General features: G+C 34.9%; 1 protein-coding gene across 1 annotated transcript; it reads left to right on the forward strand.

Annotated features, from left to right (window-relative positions):
• Positions 1-437: 437 nt before the first annotated feature.
• Positions 438-3,730, forward strand: adra2db (adrenergic, alpha-2D-, receptor b). The gene has a single exon (XM_088933311.1). The coding sequence runs from the start codon at positions 799-801 to the stop codon at positions 2,047-2,049; it is 1,251 nt and encodes a 416-aa protein (XP_088789437.1). The 5' UTR covers positions 438-798; the 3' UTR covers positions 2,050-3,730.
• The last annotated feature ends 17,280 nt before the right edge of the window (positions 3,731-21,010 follow it).

Here is a 21,010-nt window from a genome sequence, read left to right on the forward strand (position 1 = left end):
GGCTTCTAGAAAAACATTTCAACTTTCCTTTATTGCAATATTATTAATTAGATAAATCAAAACGAATGAAAAACAACTTTGTAGGTGTCTCGCTGCAATCACCGATTATTATATTATATACTAGGTTGAACCTACGAACAGTGGAGATTCATACGTAATGTTACTCTGAGGGCGCTTGCAGCTACAGTACATCTGCTAAGTAGGTTTTGATATGGGTTGGTCTTAATGATGATGTCACCTACTCTACCCCTCTCTGGGAAGGCTGCACTGTATATAGTTGACAGACGCGGAGTATGTGGTTAAGAGTGAAAACAGCCCCATGTGCTTTTATTTCCTCTCCTTTAAATAACAGGATGTTTGTGGAATAAAACAACGGGAAGATAAAAATTAGCACAGGGAAAGAAAAAGAGGGATAAAGCAAAGATAAAACTGTTATCCGGTTGCTGGAATTGCATTACTTAGAAGAGGACTGAAGCACGCGAAGCTTTTTTCTTTTCCAAAACTTGCGAAACTGCGCAGACCGCAGCCTCGATGCAACATACAGGATACCATTACCATTGTTGCAAATTTATATCTGTGGCTTCATTTCGACATCGTAATCAATATTAATATTTATTTTTAAATTGTATATTTTAATCAAATTCACTAATTCATCATAAGGAAATTAACCCGCCAAGCAAAGAGCATTTGACATTTAAAATGAACACAATTTCTTTAAAAGTCTCTTCAATGTGTTCGGATTGAGCTGCTGGAGCTGCACTGAAGAATCGGAGCTTCTGGACTGAAAATGTCATCAGAATGGATATAAACCAACAGGCTCAAGGCGGATCTAATGCCTCGCAGGATGCCAATGCAACCTCCACTCCGAGGGTATCCCCTCATTCATTGCCAGCAGCTGCTTTTATCATCTTAGTGGTGACAGTGATCATCCTGGTAACAATTGTGGGAAATGTTCTCGTTGTGGTGGCAGTGTTCACCAGTCGTGCACTCCGGGCACCTCAGAATCTCTTTTTGGTTTCTCTCGCGTCTGCGGACATTCTGGTGGCCACCTTGGTAATCCCTTTCTCACTTGCCAACGAGGTGATGGGATACTGGTACTTTGGCAGTACCTGGTGCGCCTTTTACCTGGCTTTGGATGTTCTGTTCTGTACGTCCTCCATTGTGCATCTCTGTGCCATCAGTTTGGACAGGTACTGGTCAGTGACTAAAGCTGTCAGCTACAATCTGAAAAGAACCCCAAAAAGGATCAAATCTATGATAGCTGTAGTCTGGGTCATTTCGGCTGTCATCTCTTTCCCACCTTTGATTATGAAAAAGCAGGACGATCAAGTGTGCCTGCTGAACGACGAGACCTGGTACATCCTTTCGTCGTGTGTAGTCTCCTTCTTCGCTCCTTGCGTAATAATGATTTTGGTATACTGTAAAATTTATAGGGTGGCCAAACAGCGGTCTTCGACCGTTTTTGTTGCAAAAAATGGAATGGACAGGCAGCCCTCGCAGTCTGAGACATGTTTTGTACACAAGGAGAAACTGGAAATGGAGAGCCCGAGCAGTCAGAGCTCCGGTAGTAACCAGAGGCAGGAGGAACTTGAAGATATCGATTTAGAGGAGAGCTTTGCTTCGGATAACAAACCAAGGAATTCTCGTTTCTCCAAAAAGAGGAACACTGAGGGTTCAGATTGTTGTCCCAAACAGAACAATCGTCTTTCCTGGGCTTCGAACAGAGCTTCTCAGCTCTTCAGTGAGCAAAAAATGAGACAGCAATCGATTTCTAAGACTAAGGTGGCACAGCTACGAGAGAAAAGATTCACTTTTGTGCTGGCTGTAGTTATGGGAGTCTTCGTACTGTGCTGGTTTCCCTTTTTCTTTACCTACAGTTTAAAAGCAATATGTGGAGAAAGTTGCAATGTTCCAGATGCACTATTTAATCTTTTTTTCTGGATTGGGTATTGTAACAGTTCCGTTAACCCTATTATTTATACAATTTTTAACAGGGACTTTCGAAAAGCGTTTAAGAAAATAATATGGAGAACTGCAAAACGCACTTAAGGAATTGTTGCACTGTGTGTTAAGTTTATAGCCTATAATGTTCAAATAAGCGTTGCCGTGTTTACTATTTGTTTCATGTTCATCAGTTTCTATGTAGATAATTGTTAAATAGAAGTTCAGCGTTTTCACATTGTTAAAAAATGAGTGCAATTCAGAAAATTTCAAAGCTGTGAAATAAAATCAGTGAAGTATCGTGGTATGCGAAACCATGCTGTAATTTGGAAGAACACATGTAAAAGTAACTGAAGCAATTTAAGTTCTTAATATCGGTGGTTTCCGTAAGCAAAAAAATAGTTAATATAATTATAAACTTGTCTCCAACAAACTTTGGATATCACTCTTTTTGGGGAAAAAAAGTTAAAATGTGAATAATAGCAGATGAGATAGAACTCTTACAAAAAGTCTGTAACTAGTGTTCTATACTGCTGGTAGCTTTAAACTTCATATTAATGATCACCATAAGGACGTTTCCTGTCAAGCATTGTCACATTACACATGCTTTTAAAATAAACTTTGGTTTCGCAAGGGGTCTTAATCACTGCGATTTTGTAAGAACAGAAAAAGGTGCGTTTTATTCTTCGTATCATTGTATTATCTTTATTGGTAACATCAAGGACCGTTTTTACGAAATTATAGAACGGAGGCTGGTGATTTATGTAATTATCAATTAAAAATTATTAACATGCAAAACTACAAGCATATGTTCGATGGCAATTTGAATTCTGCTTCTGTGTTTTTAATGCTAAGCTGTCACCAGGTGTACTGGTCACTAGTCTACTGTATATACTGTATACAGTTCAAGTGATACCCGCATAATTGTGATAGGTGATAAAGTAAATAATATGATAACATGTTTAAAGTATTAGTGAAATATTTTGAATACATATTAAGAGATTTTTAAAATCAATTTCCTCCATTTTACAATAAATCGGACTACAGCAATACTTCACTGGAAACCGTGATAGTTGGTAACACTATAATCCAGAATGAACTTTGAATAGCACGCATCAATAAGACTTGGATACTCAGGTACTTCTTCAGAGTTCCTTAAACATTCTGATAACAAACAATTTTAATCAAATGGTGACAGCTGCTCCAAATTCATGATGAATATTGAGTGAATTGGCTGCTGTTTTAAGGTGATACAAAACGTCCTAAATACGAGTAACAACGTACTGAGACTTAATAGTTACAAAGCTCCAGAGTAAAATTTATTTAATCGTCGTCATCATCATGCAAATGAAATTAGGGTTCTCACTATTATGTAGTGATACAAAAAAACCTAATTACATAATATTTCATATGTACTGCTAAAAACATTTTAAAACTGTCAGAAAAAAGTCCGTGATTCTTCATTATAATGTTGACGTTAGCTTTCTCCTTCTGTGAGTATAGAGAAATGTCACCAATGAGTCTGTCTTGCATTCCACCTGCTGCTTCATATTTTAACATCTACAGTAATTTTAAACGCCAGACGGCATTACATATTTATTTTGTTTGACTTTTATTTATCTGTTTTTTATTTTATTTATCTGTAGCTTTAAGATGAGTGTTTCAATTAGACTAAACAACACACATGTTTAGGATTACGTTGTATTAATGTTGATAGTAACTCTGTGTTAACACTAAAAAGGGCATTTCATGGTTTCTTATAAAAGAATACCTTTTATAAGGGTCTAAACCTTTCTTCAACTGTGCTTTTCTTTTAAATCCCAAAAAATCCATTCAATGTTTTTTATTCGACAGAAACTTTAAGATTTAATTGCACACACTATTTCAAATGATCTAACACAAAGCTAAAAATCAGCAGAAGAAACCTTGTTTTTATCAAACAGCAAGGTCTCAAAAAGACATTGATCCTACATTTCATTGTATGTCTAATGATTTCTTGAACTAACTACCATAGGACACAATTGGCTAATCTAAGATGTCTTTGACCTCTTAATGTCAAAGTTGAATTTTTTGCATTCAAAATTGTATCAAAGCATTCTTAATAACTTACATAACAGCACTGGTATAGTATACGAATGAACACCTACAAACATGTGATTCATTGAGCTGCTTTCCATGGTCCTGAAACCTCATCTTCCTCCTTATCCTAACTTGCTTCAATAGACTTTGATAGGTCTTTCTTTATTGTTCACAGATGGACAAGTTTAAAAGATTTACTGAAATCATGGAGTAGCTGTCAATGGAAGGGGACTGGAAGCTTTTAAAAGTGAACCTAGCCAGATGGGCTTACCTAAATCAATATTGATGAGACAACTTAGTCTGAGGAGAAAAAATAAGTAGCCGATGGTCAAGGTTATTTTAATTAGTTCTCTGAAGTTTACATGAAACACAACACAGAGCTCCCTTACTAAAGCTAAAAATACAAGCTCAAATTTGTTTACATTTTTCACCATTATTCACATTAACAAACAACTCTTTTAACGGGAGTTTATTGTAGCCTCAATTTATTGGGTTGCTAACATTCCCCAATGTTCTATTCTAAAACACGTCATGAGGAAGCATGTTTAACAATATAGAATGACAGAAAATTGTTTTAAAAATGGCATATTATTAAAAAGGTTTGATTTAAGTCAGATTTTATAGCCTCTTGTTCATTAAGGCAATGACAAAACATCAATGCTGATTACAGAAGTGCTGTGAGATCTAATAATAATAATTATAATAATTCCTTACTCTTACAGTGCTTTACAGGTAGTTTCTGGACACTCCACTCCTAGTGCTTTACAGGTAGTGGGGACTCCCCTCCACCACCACCAATGTGCAACACCACCTGGATGATGCGACGGCAGCCATATTGTGCCAGTACACTCACCACACATCAGCTATCAGTGGGGAGGACAACAGCATTGTAAAGCCATTTCATAGATAGGGATTGTAAGGATTGGTAAAGGCCTGGAGGAAATTTTGTCAAGGCACCAGGGTAACACCCCTACTCTTTTTGAAAAACACCCTAGGATTTTTAATGTCCATGGATAGTCAGGATCTCGGTTTTAAATCTCATCCAAAAGTTCGAGCCCTTTTTTACAGTATAGTGTCCCCATCACAATACTGGAACATTAAAACCAACATAGACTGCAAGGTGAGTGCTCCCTACTATCCCACTAACACTCTTTTCAGCATCAACATTACTCTAGCTTTCCCTGAAGTACTTTCTGTGTAGACAGAGTTCACCCAGATGATGGCTTTATCTATGGCACAATAATGTCTGTCGCCACACTATGGCACCACAAAAAAATTATGGACTTCTTTACATTGAATCCCTTGTTCTGAGCCTCTCTCACTTCTTTGCATTTTATTCTAGTCTGCCACAGAGACTTGTGAAGCCGTCTCTGTCAGGAGTTCCAGCTGTGAAACTCCTGTAAATCCTGGCATGCGTTCAATCTACACCAGGAACTCACAGTGCAGCTCTATGGCCCCTCCTGATTAATGGAGCCCACCCATATACACTGTATAACAGTTTAAATAGTGTATCAGTGTTTATAAGAGACAATAATGATGTCTCCATAACTGTAGTATTGTAGGTATTCAGACCTTCTGCAGTCTTCTATTCAGGAATTAAGGGTAAACTCACCAACGTGAGTTAACTCACTGAGGTTCAGTAATTTGTTCTCTAAGAATATAGTATTATTTAGTGCCAAAGAAAATGGAAGGAACACTAAATGAAGGTAGGCTTATTAGTTTCCTTAATTTAGACTGCTGCAATGAGCAAAAAAAACATTTCTGAAAATAATGCAAAGTACTGACTACTTTATTACCCGTAACTTTAATTTAAACAAAAATTAATGACTCACTCCATTGTCCAAACTATAATTGGGAGTGTTTATAGCTGCTGACTATTTAAGTGAAAAACACCACATAAAAAAATAACTACACCGTAGCAAACAGAAAAAATCCTTCAATTAGCCAAACTACATTACAGTCCAGTCAATAGAGCAGCAGATCTGAAGAAAAAGAGAAAAAAAAACACAATTGAATTTCTTTTCAGTTTCATTTATTTATCAATTTTGTCTTTCAATGCTGTTGAGCACATTTGAACAATTTGTGTATAAATCTTTATAGCATCAGATGGCACTGGAACTGAAATGTGTACCATTAAACCATTTTACTTTCAGAACACTAAGAAGGAAATCACAATTTCCCATAAATAGCTCAGATAAATTTTGCCTTTGCTTTATAATTTATACTAAACCACTAAGTATTACATAGTGGGGCACTTACAGGCAAGAACTAAATTGTCACACTGTGGGAAGAAGAAAACTCAATAAGATAACTAATACACTTTAATAAATGTCATATCTGCAAAATAGCTTTTTCTCTTCTTCCTATTAATGAATAAATGGTGTGAAGATGACATTTTTAGGGTTTTTTGTTTCATTGCATTTAGTGCTCATCTTTGATTAAAAACTGAAATATCTAAATATCTGGATAACAGGAAACATTATGCTCTTGTAAACTATTTTTGGTTAAAAAAATGAAAAAGTCAACATTCTGAATAAAACTGAAAATAATAAGCAGGCCATCAGAGAACTAGTGCCAGAATAATACATCTACTTGCTGGTACCTGTTCTAATGGGTATATGGTCACTTTGAGTTTTAGCCCATTCCCAGCAATGATGGTACAGTACGTATCCAAATCAGCGGCTGAAAATGTCTTACCAGATTCTTATCGCTCTTTTCTTCATCTCTTGCAATCTTCTTTACTAGTCCATTTTTGATCAGTTTTGTTCTGTAATCGGGAATGTTGTCTTCCACTTAAATTTCACATACATCATAGAATAATACTTCTTTACTGCCTTAGTTCAAGACCTTCAATTACACAGTTAACACCACACTCCCTCAGAGGCCCTGTTCTCAAAAATAGTATTGACCAGACATTCTTCACACTGTGAACTGCCCTGCAAAATGCTTTGTAAGAAGAGCAAAGCCCCTTACTCCATCATCCAGGTTAAATACATTGCACATTGTTTCTGATGTCTCCTCTGTTCCGCCATCAGAAACAAAATCGTTAACAACTGGTTCTATTGTTGTAAAGTAAAGTCCATTGTTACAAGTGCTTCCTGATAGATAGTGAAGAAACAAAATATAAAAAACAGCATTTATGCTGTATTGAGGCAACTGCCCAGTGATATATCCATTTCAGTGTAGGGACTATATCTGTAGATCAAGCTTAATCACCAGATTTATGTACTAAATATGTTTACCAATCCCCTCACTTCATCAGCAAACAGACTTCATTGTGTTACAATGAATGTATTAAAATGTATTGAACAAAAGATAACTTTTGAAAACTGGATGTTTTAAAATATAATCAGCATCTAGCAGACATATATGCTATTGCACAGAAAAGTTTCATTTTTTTCATGATTGTTTTTTTACTAATCATATAGTTTTATGATTTTTATCATCATGGAGCTCATAGAAATGGATGTGTGAACTTTAATGATTTAAATGAATCAATGCAAATCTTTTAATCTATGCCTACATTAAATTGTTTGTCAGCAGGGATTGTCAATCTGTGTTTCCTCATCACTAATGACCTGTGAAATAATCCCACAAATGAATTTATCTGGTTGCTTCTGCGCATGCATTTTCTCTAGAAATGTTCTGTATGACCACTGATTTCACAGGTATCTGGTGTGATAGATACCATGGACTCCCAATGTATCTTCCAATGTACAATACAATTTATCAGAAAAAAATAGTAATTTAAAAAGTTCAAAACTTGAGCTCTGTGTCACCATAAAAAATGGAAAAGAGAAAGAGATTATTACCACAACCTTAAGGCTCCAAAACCTTCTTCTTTCCTAGAATAAAGATGGGATTAACCCCTACTTATTCCTATGCCTACAAATACATCACTGTAAATCACTAATTTGATACAAAAGGAGACAAATGTTAATTTAAGATTTTGACTTCAATAATTGCAGTCAGGCAAAATTCTACCTTTAATATTGCACAGTATATATTTTTGAGAAAGGTTAAATCTCTCCTTTTTTACATTCTTTTCTTTATGCTGGACTGTTACTCACAGGCCTATTCCAGCTTCCTCGAATGTGCATTATAGTCAGTCTTTCCAGGGCCAGGATGTGGCAGGTGAGTTGACAGTGACAAATTAAACAGAAACTTTGACACTTTTCACTTTGGCTTTGTGAAATGAGCTAATACTGGAAGTATTTGGTAGGAAATAAAGGAGTAACCACTGCTTCAGAATAGGATAGCTATCTTCAGTTTTCGTCTTTTCATCTGATTATATAAGTAATACGTACTGTATTACTGGGTTTTTTTGAAGAGCAGCAAAGTACACTGCCCAGTGCTACCTTCCTGTTTATTTTAATGTGTCTGACATGTTATTCAACAGTTTCCAGGGTAGCTATGCAAGCACACAGGATCCACAGTAGCAACATGAATGAACATTGTGTAATGTCTTGTTATTTTTAACAATATGAATGCATAAGTGAAGGATGTGTTTCTCATAAGGTTACAGATATCTGGTGCTATGAGAATAAGTCTGGATATAATGACTAGTAAAGGCTTTGTATGAAGGCTGTGTGTCTTGAAGTTAAAAGTATTTTGTGTGAACTACAAGTGCTGTGCATTTTATACATTGATTTGCCCGGCAGAAAATACAGATAAAACTTTATTTCCAACTACTTTCAACACTGTTCTTTTTTTGAAGAGAGTATAAATGAATTTGTTAAAATTTGCTGGCTGTGAACACCCCAGATGGAGAGCAAAAGCATTCTGACGTAGTCCAGCCTCCAGCATATTGATGACAGTGCTATATTCTACTTCCACTGATAACCTAAGGCCAACTCCTTCCTGGCAGCTTTTCTGTGTTGGTGTTCTGTCGATTAGGGGTGTGAACCTCTGAATGTGATATTTGCCAATTCCTACATCACATGGTGCTTCCTAAGATTTTTTCCTTAGGTTTTTGCAGCTCCCTCTTCAGTGCTTTCTCATGCTCTGCCTAGATTTCATGACAGATTTGTAATTTAAATACAGAGGACCTTGAAGGATGTTGCATGTATTGCAAAACAAAGACTTGTGTTTTGGTCATGTTACAGTTCAACAGCTTACAGCTTAGAGTTCAACCAAATTTGTTTTTAATGTGTTTGGCACCCAGTGGTAGACTTTGATGACCCCCAGAGACAGAGGTTCTATTCTTCTTGCAAGGGGTTCTTAGGGTGGAGGGTGTCTATACATTTGGCACATTCAGGTGGCATTATATAGATATAGATTCTGGTATGCATGCTAAACTGAGAATTTGCTCCTGGCCAATCAGCAGCTATGCACCCTAGTTTAACTTGGAGCATGCTTGTATTCCTACCTGACTACAGCTGTTTCTAATTAAAAAATCAATTTAAAAACCAGCAGCAACTGGCGTCTACTTACACTTCGCATTTAATTGAATTCAAAATCTACAATGCTGATCAAGACAAATGTTTCAGTATTTACAGCGAGTTCTAAAAAGAGGCACAGATTACTAAAACAATTCTTATAGTTCAGTCTTCCCTTGTAAAAATGAACAATTTCAATTTTCTGTTCTCCATAATTTAGCTGATCTCTAACTTCCATGCTAAGTTATTTAACTTCCTTGTTATGTTCTTTAGCAACTTTCCTCCTATGATTTAGGAGAGATACAGTAGAAAGAGGGAATTTTAGCTTCTATCCAAATTGTGATATTTTACTGTATCCCTGTTTCCTCAGAAACTTACCATGAACTTTACATATAGATGTTTACTAGGAAACAAAAGATGAAACAACTGGATTGAAACATAGAGTTAAAATTTGAAGCCTATGTTCAAATGTTTTTGTTCAAATGTAAATAGTTTTGCAGCAGCACTACTCTTTGATAGCGATTGTCTTTGTTCTCATTGGTATTCTGTATTTAATTATATAATTAATTTTATTTTGGTTTCTTAGTACAACGGTCCTTGCTAAATTTAAGTGCAAAGGAGACCACTGGGTCTAGCAGCAACATATCTAGCAATTTAATTTTCTCAAAGATTTTGGGCATGCTGGAAGGAAAATATTATCACTCTACTCCCCTAGTTGCAAGGGATGCTAAAAAAATGTTTAGGAAAAGGCCGGAGTTGCAATAACCTTTGCTCCTGAAATAATGGGAAACCCAGGCCTGAGGAACTCCTTAACAATTGCTTCCAGATATAGATTAAAAGCATTACAGCTGTATTCTTAGAACAGGAAGGAAAATGACAAGTTTCTCTTCACCGAAAGGCAGACTTAAAAAAATTCTTTGTGTTGCAGAATTGTGTTGCAGAATTTCATTATAAAAAAAAAGAAAAGCCATCTTTTTAAAAAGCAACTGCATATAATATCATAAAGGAATATAATTGCTTAAAAGGGTCGCTAGAGCCCTTGCAATGTTTGTGCCTTTTATTCAAGATAGACCCTTTTTTTGGTAGTCTATGAGGGAAGGGGACTTATGCAGTGTTTTTTTAAAAAAACTGTTTTTTGTTTTTCTTCAGTAGAGTCTGATGAGTAGGGGTTATTTCTTTTTGATTTGCAAATGGAAGCAAGAACAAAAGACTCAAAAAACAAAGAGTTGCTGTTGTTGAAGCTTTGTTATTCCACAGGTGAGAAACAGCTTCTTTACATTATATCAGGGTTATAAAGAGCTGTGCCTTTTCCACAAGAACTGAAATATGGATTCTTATCATCCTCACAACCATTCTTCAGATTTGCATTTTCTTTCAGAAGGTATTTTTAATACTCTCCAAATCAACCTTGAAATGCTAAGGACAGTGAAGACTGTCAAAAACTCTCTCTCCATCAAAGTGAGTACTGTATGTCTCAATATTTGATTTATTCATACATATGGGAGTGGGAATATTTAGTCCTACAGTATGAGAGGAAATCAATGAAAAACAATATTCTCCTGAGGTAAAATATAGACTGCATCATTTGTTTATACCAAAGACAAAATATCCAAACCTGAAGAAGAATTATTTATGTTGAACACACTGTAGTACACTAATGAAAATTGTGAGTGTGAGCCTTTTCCTGTTTCACAATGAAGCTCCACATTGTTTCAGATAAAATTGTATTAGATAAATGAGGCAACCTACTGTAGTTATGAATTCCACAGAAGTTAAAAAAATATTTTATACTATTAATTGAACAGGAAAAGTATTTTTTTTTATTTTGTTTATGAAAAATCAACAGTTGTTGTGTCAGAGAGTGGTCAAGACTGGATTTCAACATGCAATCTATTATTAGATGAGCCACTGCACAATAATAAGGGAAACTTCGTTATTGCTTTTTCATAAATGTTTTATGAATGTGATCTGAAGAGCAGTTTCATAACAAGCAATTTTTTGTTTCAATTATTTTTCTAATCACTTCCTACAGTATTCCTCATTTCCATAAAGATGTTAAGAATCAAAAGCATAAGTTTGCTTTCTATTACTATTGCTCTTGAAAAGTTTTCTGCAATTTTGAAGGGCAACAATTTTTGACAACTGCAATTGGTATTTTAAAAACCTTGCCATATTCCATTATAGAACAAATTGCAGCTAGATTGTCTCTCAGGGGACACCGCAGAAGATTAATATACAGTATGTGTTACACAGTTTGCTTTATGCCTTTTACAGTCTTCAGTCCAAAATAACATGAGACCTACCATCAGTATACCATTAAAAACAACATGCCTCTGCCATTGTACAGTTAAATATAGTTTGCCCTTGTTACAATAAAGATATTGGTGTTTGATTGCCAAACCTTGCAATTAGCGATTACAGGTACATGCTGAAATTGTTTTGTTGGCAATTATCATATTGATGATCATATTTTCAAAAATGCAAAAGAAGATATGGGACTGGTATATGAGTACCTTATTTATGTATTTAAGTAAGAACAATTTATACTGTAGATACAGTACATGACTCATTTTAACAAAATATTGTGAATGAAAGGCTTAATTAAGACACCACTTAGTATTAGCCTGGAAGAAACCCCTTTTAAAAGAAGGAAGGAAAAGGAGAGGCATACATGTTCGTCAGATGTAGATGCAATCTTTCCATTGTTTTTCCATATTTAAAAGAATGATTTATGGAAGAGTCTTTGGGATTCTTTGAAAAAGCTGCAGCATGGTGAACCCATAATATATTCTGCTGCAATTTCAATTTCTAAGTCCCTTTAAAGAGGCCCTGTTTTCATTTAGTTCACCATAGCATCACTTTGACAACTAAATCAAATTGGTCAAAAGAGATTCTTAAAGTGAAGCATGAAAGCTGTCCTGTTAAACAGCAATATCATCTTCAATTTCATGGTTAGTTCTAAACAAGCTCTGCTATCCCCAGTTTCTAACACCAATTTCTTTTTCTGTATGGGGGCATTCAGTCAAGCCACTGGTAAATATTTTCTAGGCCCCAGTGCTGTAAAAAGTCAAAGACATTTCCGAGGTGCTTGACAAGTAACAAGATATAAGACAACAACATCATCCTTTAAACTTGAAAAGGACAGCACACATCACCCAATGAACATTCTTATTTGATAGACAGAAAGTTGGCTTTCCATGAACCAAAACTGGTCATTCACCAAGTGGCATCCACTCATTCACAAAGACAGACCAGCATACCAGCATAGCAGATTTTAAGTGGTTGAACCCCAGTGCTTCTCTGACTTTCTAGCACTTCATAGGAGGCTATGAGAGTACAGTTTTAACACCAAGGTGTGTAGGCATGTGTATTTGTTGTTTCTCTAAAACAAGCATGTCCCCTAATATGAAGCTTGAAGTTCATAAGTTATAACTGTAACTGAAAGACATGTACAGTATGTCTTACCTTTCATCTTTCTGGATTTGTCTGTAATCCTTTTGGTTCCTGCCTGATAAAAATATGCTTGCCTGAGGAATGTGCTGGTGTGTTTTTTATTGAATGCAAAGGGATTAACACATCCCTAAAGTGTGTATTAAAATATTCTTTGCAATAAGATGGATTTTCTATACCCTTACTCCTACTCCAAATAAACGAACTTCAGGCCTTTTTACTTATTTGTTTATGAAGGAAGACGACACATGAAAGATGAGGTTACATTCTTTCAGACTGACTGTGCTTATAGATGATGACCGATGAGTGCAGCAATACCACTGGACCATGTACAGTACATGTATTTCAGACACATTCGGAAGTAAGTCTGACCTTTGAATCCCCTTCCTCACATCCTATAATGCAGGAGGAATTGAATGATACATGTTCAGTATAACTGCAAAAAGTTTGATTGTAGTCAATGCACAAACATTAAGGTCCCCTGCTGAATGCAAATCTTCCGGGTGTAGTGGGGTCATTTTGATACAGGTCCCAAAAGTTAACAAATCAGATCCAATTTCAAAGATCCCAGGATTCCCCAAGCAGCATGTACTTGTCTAGGTGTTGCTGGTGTAGGGACAGATCAGTCAAGATCCTATTAGAGAAACAGTATCTTTGCCACGTGCCTGCAGGCTTGCTGCAACATCAGAGAGACATGCGTCAGTATGGGTGTTGTTGCTAAAATGTTATTAAAGCAATTGTCAATCCTGGTGAAGCATATAATAAAAAATAAAAGCTTAACTACTTTTTTCTTTTAAATTCTTTTTTCTTTTTAAAGCACCAAAGCCACACCTATTTTGCTAAGCAAACTAATCCTAACTTCAAATCCAAAGCTAAAATTCTTATGTTCACAAATTCCATGGCCATTAGTGCTTCAGTGTAATAGATCAAAGGGGACATTTGCATATTGATATGTCAAGGAGGGGAACATATATTACAAGGGAAAGCCTTTGCACTTAATGATTAATAAAGCCCATGAACTTCAGGTCACAGTGCATGCACTCAATATAGGGCAGTTGACAGCATTTTGCATGGGTTTCATATTATTAATATCATTGAGGAAGAGAAAATGACCCGCAGGAAATATTGAGAGGTCTAATAGATAATATCTGTTAAAAATGACTCTTGTAAAGCAAGGGTAATTATTTACTTGAGTAATATTCCATTACCAAAGAAAATAATGTGCACAATGTGGAAATCTCACAGTTCATTTCTGCACTGCTCTATAATATATGTCTGTGTGAAAGCACAAGAAGCACTGCCTAATGCAATAAAAAATTTAGCATAAGAAAAACACTCTACTTTTTAAAAAAAGAACAAATATAACTAGGGTGTATATTTTAAGCTGACTAAATGCAGTTATGTTACTGCTCCAAAGATTTACAACACACTTTACTAATACCATGTTAAGAAAATACATACAGTACATTAATACAAAAACAATAAAATGTTTTTGTGTCAATAAAAATGAGCCACATCTAGAACTGGATCATTTTGTCACTGACATAAATTTCACAAGAAAATGCAGATCAAACTGAAAATCACTCATACTGGCTGCAACAAAAATAACCTGAAATAATTCTTTGTTTTCTTCTTTCATGAAATGACATAAAATACAGTAGCATTTACAGAATTGTTTAAAGAGTGTCTATTTTCTTTCACAATTATGGAAAATGGGCAAAATACTTGTCCTAACAAGCAAGTTAAATTAACCTACACCATAGTTTTATTTTACCAAACTGAAATGAAATGCAAATGTCACCATTTATTAGTCCTGCTACAAAATTAGTTTAAGAGACTCACTCTCTCTGTGTGTCTGGTGTGGTGAAGTTGGTGAAGCTAATTGACTTGCCTTCTCTCCTTCCAAGCTACTGAGCAATTTGTAATGGGATTTAATTTCCTCAATACCTGCCACCCACATTAATGAATTGCTACAATTGAGTGGTTAGTTTACTGACCCATGCTCTGTGGAAAATCACTTTACTATTGATTGTTCCCCTGAGCTGAAATGCCACACCTTAAAGCTACTGGTAAACTCATTTAGTATGTGCCTAAACTATGTGAGGACCTATGACAACAGGATTATATTTAATGAAAATGTAATGATTTAAAACAGTGTAAAATATTTTAATAGAACTTATAAAGACTAAAGCACGCAGTTAGATAGTGACTTACATTTGATTGATCTATTATTCAGTACTGCAAATGTGGAGGTACTCCTTTGGGTCACTGTGAAATAATACCTGCATTCACAGGGTCCATTATGTATTCCAATATAAAAATAAATTAGACTATTTGAAAGATTTAAGGGATGTAGTATGCAGAGACATGAACTATAATTGGAAGTAACCATCAAAAACTGGAAGCCATCCAAAAATTAAAACCTCATAGATGGTTGTAGTAGAAGGAGATACGGAACGGCTATCAATCCCCTTTTACCAGAGCCAGAGATTCACATATTAGCTAAAAAAAGTAACGCACAAAACATTTTCTCTTATCTTGCAAAAAGTAACTGAGAAAAAGATATGGAATAAACCATCATGAGAAAAATTATTTTTAGCCTGCTGATAATACAGTATGTTGCTTGTTGATTTAATTTATTGTTGAGCTGTAGATTTGTTAAAGTTCACGTCTATTTTCCTCTAATCCATCCTTTATCCATTACTGCTTTCATCCAATAGAGGGCAACATAGTGCCTGGACCCTGGACAGGACACTAGTCCATCAGAGGACACACACAAAAGCACTAATAATTTGGGATAATTTGGATACATCATTTATTCTCCTCTTTCTAGGGTCTAGAATTTCCTGTGTATATGTTAATATAGAATCACACGTTACTTTAATTTTTCTACAACCCCTCCACATACACAGTTTGGATCACTTGTCACCACACAACAATCACACAAAGGCACAAGGGAAGAGGGCCTTGCATACATTCTTCCAAAACATGCCCCATCAGAGTCACCCAACAGTTTTCACCATGCAAGTCATATATAACTTAAGAAAAATAATTTATAAAGGGAATATACAGCACACATTCAAAGCATTTCTGAAAACAAATTGGGTTTTTTTCTTTATTCTAATCAAACTTCAGTACACTGATGTAAATCTGTCTCACTGGGAACAATGGAAGCATGTCACTTGTCTTTGTAATTATACACTTCTCTCACAATATTCCCCTTCAGTAAACACAGTACCATTTAGGCAATGAGCCCATCGCCCCCAGAGCAAGCAGTTGGTGGCACACTGTCAGACATCAAAATAAAATTATTTAGTTCTACTAGAAAGGGAAGTGACAGTTAGAAACTTATCATCAGACTGAGTAATAAGAGATTACATTCTCTGTGGTGTAGTTAGTGTCACCTCTAGTTTTAACCCTGGCTGGATTCCTTAAAATAGATTCTACTGGAGAAAATGTTTCTGGATTGGTGGTTATTACAATTCAAACACATCCATATTGCAAAATATAAGGCATAACAGTAAAAAGCTGATAATGATTTAGTTGAATACATATTGCTATGCCTATTGGTATTGATTTGTCTAAGAATTTAGAGAAAATGGTCAACATCTACATGTAGGTAGTCATCATTTGCTTGGGAGCTTCAGAGCAAGAAAAGAACTGAGGTGTTTACTGCCTTGTACTGGGCGTAAGACACGTTAATCAAAGGAATCACCTAGTTTACCTTGGTTAATTTAGTTCTGGGCAAATCATTAAGAGTCACCAACAGTCCAGGAACACAGGATAAAAAGAAACAGAAGAGATTGAAGGAAAGGGACACATAATGGACAACAAGAGGAAAACAGTGCCACGTGGGAGGTTTTTGTTCCAATCAGCCTTTTAGGACAGATTCATGTTAAGTATTTGAAGGTTATTAAGAGAACCTGACATTCTGTTGATTTAAGGAAACTCTGATTTTCTGTATAAAGAATCCCTAGGTTAAAAACTGTCTCTCCTGGTTAGTGGATGCATCCACTTTATAGCATCAACGTGTATAAAGAGACATTTAACAATAGGTTGTATTCTATTTTATTTAGAAGCCAGGTGCTGTATATCTCTTTTGTTGGCCTGAGTACAGTAGGTGTTATATATACTGTACTGTACATTGTTATAAATATTGGAACACGTATGTTGTTTTTTGTGTTCGTTGTGTGTGTTATTACAATTATTAATACATATTTGTTTTTCCCAGTGTGCCTGATTTATTACTCTTTTACCAAAGCTGTGCCAGAGAACAAAGAACGCTTGATTATTGCTGTCATTCTCACTTTTCTTAATCCCCTATTTGTAGTAAGTTAGAACATAAACCTCTTTCACTGCCACTGTATATCAGGATACTCTATTCTTCACTATTAAGAAAAAATAAATCTTTAATAAAGCTTAAAAATAAAGTTTAAAGTTCTTGGTGTGAAAATAGTTAGGCACATGGATTGACCTAAAATAATTTTGATTTATCAAACCATTCAAGAAAGGGCTTAATAAGGCTTTTGGGTAAGTCACACAATAAAAGTGGCAAAGTGCCTTTGATATAGATTTTGATATAATATTTTTTCTATATGGTTGGAGTTAGTTCTAGCTACACATTTTCTAAACAATTCAAATAGAGGGTTGTGGAGAAGCCCAGAGCTTTTCCCCGCAAGCAATGGGATCAAGGTGGGATACACTGTGGATAGGATGCCGTTATAGAATTCATTGTAAATTTATTACAATGATTTGAGTCTTTGGTAACAATCACTAACATCTAATTCACTTTTTTGTAAAATTAGTTTTGATATCAGAATCCAAAGTAATTGGCTTTTGTCCCTACAAAAATAAATTATTGTACTTTATTAGTGTACTTAGCGTATCTTAAATACACACTTAATATTTGCCTGAGGAAAAGAAAAAATCTAAATATTTCTGTAAGTATGAGAAATGTTTGCTATATATAAAAATATAAATATGTATATATTTTAAAAATGCTGACCAGGAAAGGAATGCCTTCATTTTTTGTACACATATTTCAAATTAACAAAAACTATGAGAGGGAAAAACTATGAGCATGAAAAATGTAGAAACGATTTGTGACATTTAAGTTACATTGTTGCCATAATTATATCTGTTAAGTTGGATGTTCATTACTGACCGGTAATGAACACCGGTTCTGAAATTTAAAATCATACTGTGCATAGCTAGTGTCTGAACAAGAAATTTAGCACACAGTTTGAGATTTCAGAAAAATACAGTGGTCAAGTGGCCATCTTTATTAACATAAAAAACCTTTTATGATAATTTAATCGTAATTATTCCTGGGTGGTTAATAAAAAATTGTAACACGTTTTGAATATTAGCAATTTTAAATCTATAATCATATTCTGATATTTTATATTCAGTCATTTTGAAATCAAAAACTAAAACAGCAGCTTATGTTGAGCCAAACTGAAGCAAGTGCAGATGTTACCAATCTTTCACATTCAAAATTAATCATACTACTGGATCTGATGGTGCAATATTGTTATCATGTATCAGTTGGCTTGTCAATCACTCATCCAAGTGCCTGGGATGATAGCTGACAATACTGGCATTGATTGGTTATACAGTGTTCTACAGTATATGCAGAGTGAATGTTCAGAATAAAATCGTACAAATGACCAGTCGTGGTCAAGCATAAAAAACTACTAGTGGGAATAGTGGGAATGTGACCTTTCATGGTGACATATATTCTGGAGGACTGTTTACAGATATATCACCCCCTTAGCCCCTAGTCCAAAAAAATGTTCAGACTCAGCCACATGATTTATTGAATAGTGGGCCACTCAGTGTTTTAAACTTAAAAAAGCAAATATTTGTATATTCTACATTCTCTTGGATAAATAAGTAGAACTGCCAGTTTCTTCCTTACTTCTCAATGGTGGTTTAGCAGGAAGCTGTTTGTTGAAATTACTTCTTGCCTTTAGTTGCTGAAAATATATATTCAGTGTCTTTTAATGAAAAATAGTTTTCCACCCACTGTTCAAGACTGCATGTCTATGCATGATAGCAAGTAAATACATAATTTCAATCTTTATCTGAATAATGAATAAACTGAACCAAATATAAAATTAAATGCATATGTTATTGTTTTGTTCACATCTACTGTATATCTCACAAACACTATTATTATTCAAAGCATGAAGTTCCAAGCACTGTTGTTGCTGCAGTGCTGGATACCTACAGTTTTTGGGAATGGGAAAGAGTGTTACATTTTTCTCAGTCCAATACTGAAGGGCATGCACATCTGAAATAAGGGATTGTAAGCAATATGTTCACATGTTTCTCCAGGATATCCTCCAACACAGGAAAAAAGAACCACACTTCAGTTACCATTTTTGAGGTATTGGCAAAATTGTCTTCTCTAAGGTGCACTATATTTCATTATCAAATACTGTAGGTTCTTCTGCTAATATAAAAGTCTTCCGTAAATCTGTATTGCTTTTGTGCATCACAAATCACAGCTATGGCAATGCTTGGCAGTCATGTTTGTTTGGAATTCAAGCTCAGCGACACAATTAAGTTGAAGATCTGTCTGTTTATGTCAGAAAGAATAGTAATCTGAAATATAAACAGGAAAGAGATATCCCATTAACTACTATTCAAGGGTTCAGTTTCTCATTCTGAGACACAAAGAAAAAAAAGCTGGGTGGAAAAAGTATATAATTAAATAACATCATTTGCTTATCTGATCTCTGGTTTATTTAAGTAATTCAAAATAGAGCACTGGAAACTTCAGAGATTTAATCAGTAAGGGAACAGGGAAAGAAGGTTCTTCTAAGGAAAATCAATCTCCATTACCACTGATGCTAAAGAGCAGATTTTTTGCATGCTCTGCACTGCATACAGATTCCCTGATAAGTGTTGCTGAAGAACAGTTTATTGTGACCAATAAAACAGGCAGAAGAAAACAACTGGTGTCTAGTTTTCTTTTCATTTTCAGTTTGAACATATTTAGAAAGGGTTGAGAACTACAGTATCAGGTAAATTAAGTTTTACCCTATATTAAGCATTAATTAACCTTACATAGTAAAATCAAAAGATGTAAAAATGATTTACAAATTTTTAAAATTATTATTATGTACACATCTTTATACACAGGTTTTGTTCTGCAGGCAACAAAATCCAGGCAGTTTGCCTTCAACTGCAATAAACAGCAAAATGTATGCTTCATAATATTTAATGAGCAGACTTAAGCACAGGCATTGTGTGAGAATTTTCATCAGTGTTGAAGTCTCATCCATCATCCAGAATTGTTCTGATTGAATTTAATATTGTTATAGGAATGCAAATTTCTAAAATCCGCCCTTTTGTAATTCTTTCTTGTTTGTCTCCTCAAGGACAAATTCTACAGAGAGCATTAGTTCCATTGATCACAACCCTGCAACAGCTTACTGAGCCATGCTTTTCATTCAATATGGGCAGGAATGTGTAAAGTGAAAACATGTATTTTAATTATAAATGCTGTGCAACAGAGTTAAAAAAAAGAAGGAATGTAAAAGAACTAAAAAGGTCATATGGAAAAAGCAAGCATTTTCACTTCTACAGTATATTGACAATCCAACAGACATCACTATTTTGCATGTTTGTTTTTAGAAAAATGGAGTCTACAGATTTTGGATATTGATTAATTTATCATTTTACAATTGAGTGACTCTGTTCAACAAGCACTCTCTGTATTAATACGAGAGGTGGTTAAGTCTACTGTATGTGAGAAGGCGATTTAACATCTAAAATGTCAAAGTCTAAGGAGATCAAGAAAAATAAATAGGAATACAGATCTATTAAAATGATCCATTGAAATGTAAGAAGTCACCTAGAAGTAAAACTAAAATAAAAATTAATGAAAAGTAGTGAAAAGCCACTATTATACTAGTTCTGCAACTTTCTAAAAAAATCACCCTATAGATATTATCTTCTTCAAAAACATCAAGCACCCAAACAGTGCCTCAGCATATTGAACCAGGGCTCAGAATGAAATAGATATGTTATCCTTCTCATCCCTCCATTTTTAGTCCATTTTTCCTGGTGTTATGGTGGACAACATACTTTTTCCCATCTATTAATTTAGAAAAATACACCACATTGACCACAACATACAGTAAGCTCTTCCT

The sequence above is a fragment of the Atractosteus spatula genome, chromosome 14 (genome assembly GCF_055471065.1).
Source record: "Atractosteus spatula isolate fAtrSpa1 chromosome 14, fAtrSpa1.hap1, whole genome shotgun sequence".
Taxonomy (NCBI): domain Eukaryota; kingdom Metazoa; phylum Chordata; class Actinopteri; order Semionotiformes; family Lepisosteidae; genus Atractosteus; species Atractosteus spatula.

Excerpts from the sequence above, each read along its gene's own strand:
- adra2db (XM_088933311.1), top strand. The coding sequence starts at position 799 with ATGGATATAAACCAACAGGCTCAAGGCGGATCTAATGCCTCGCAGGAT.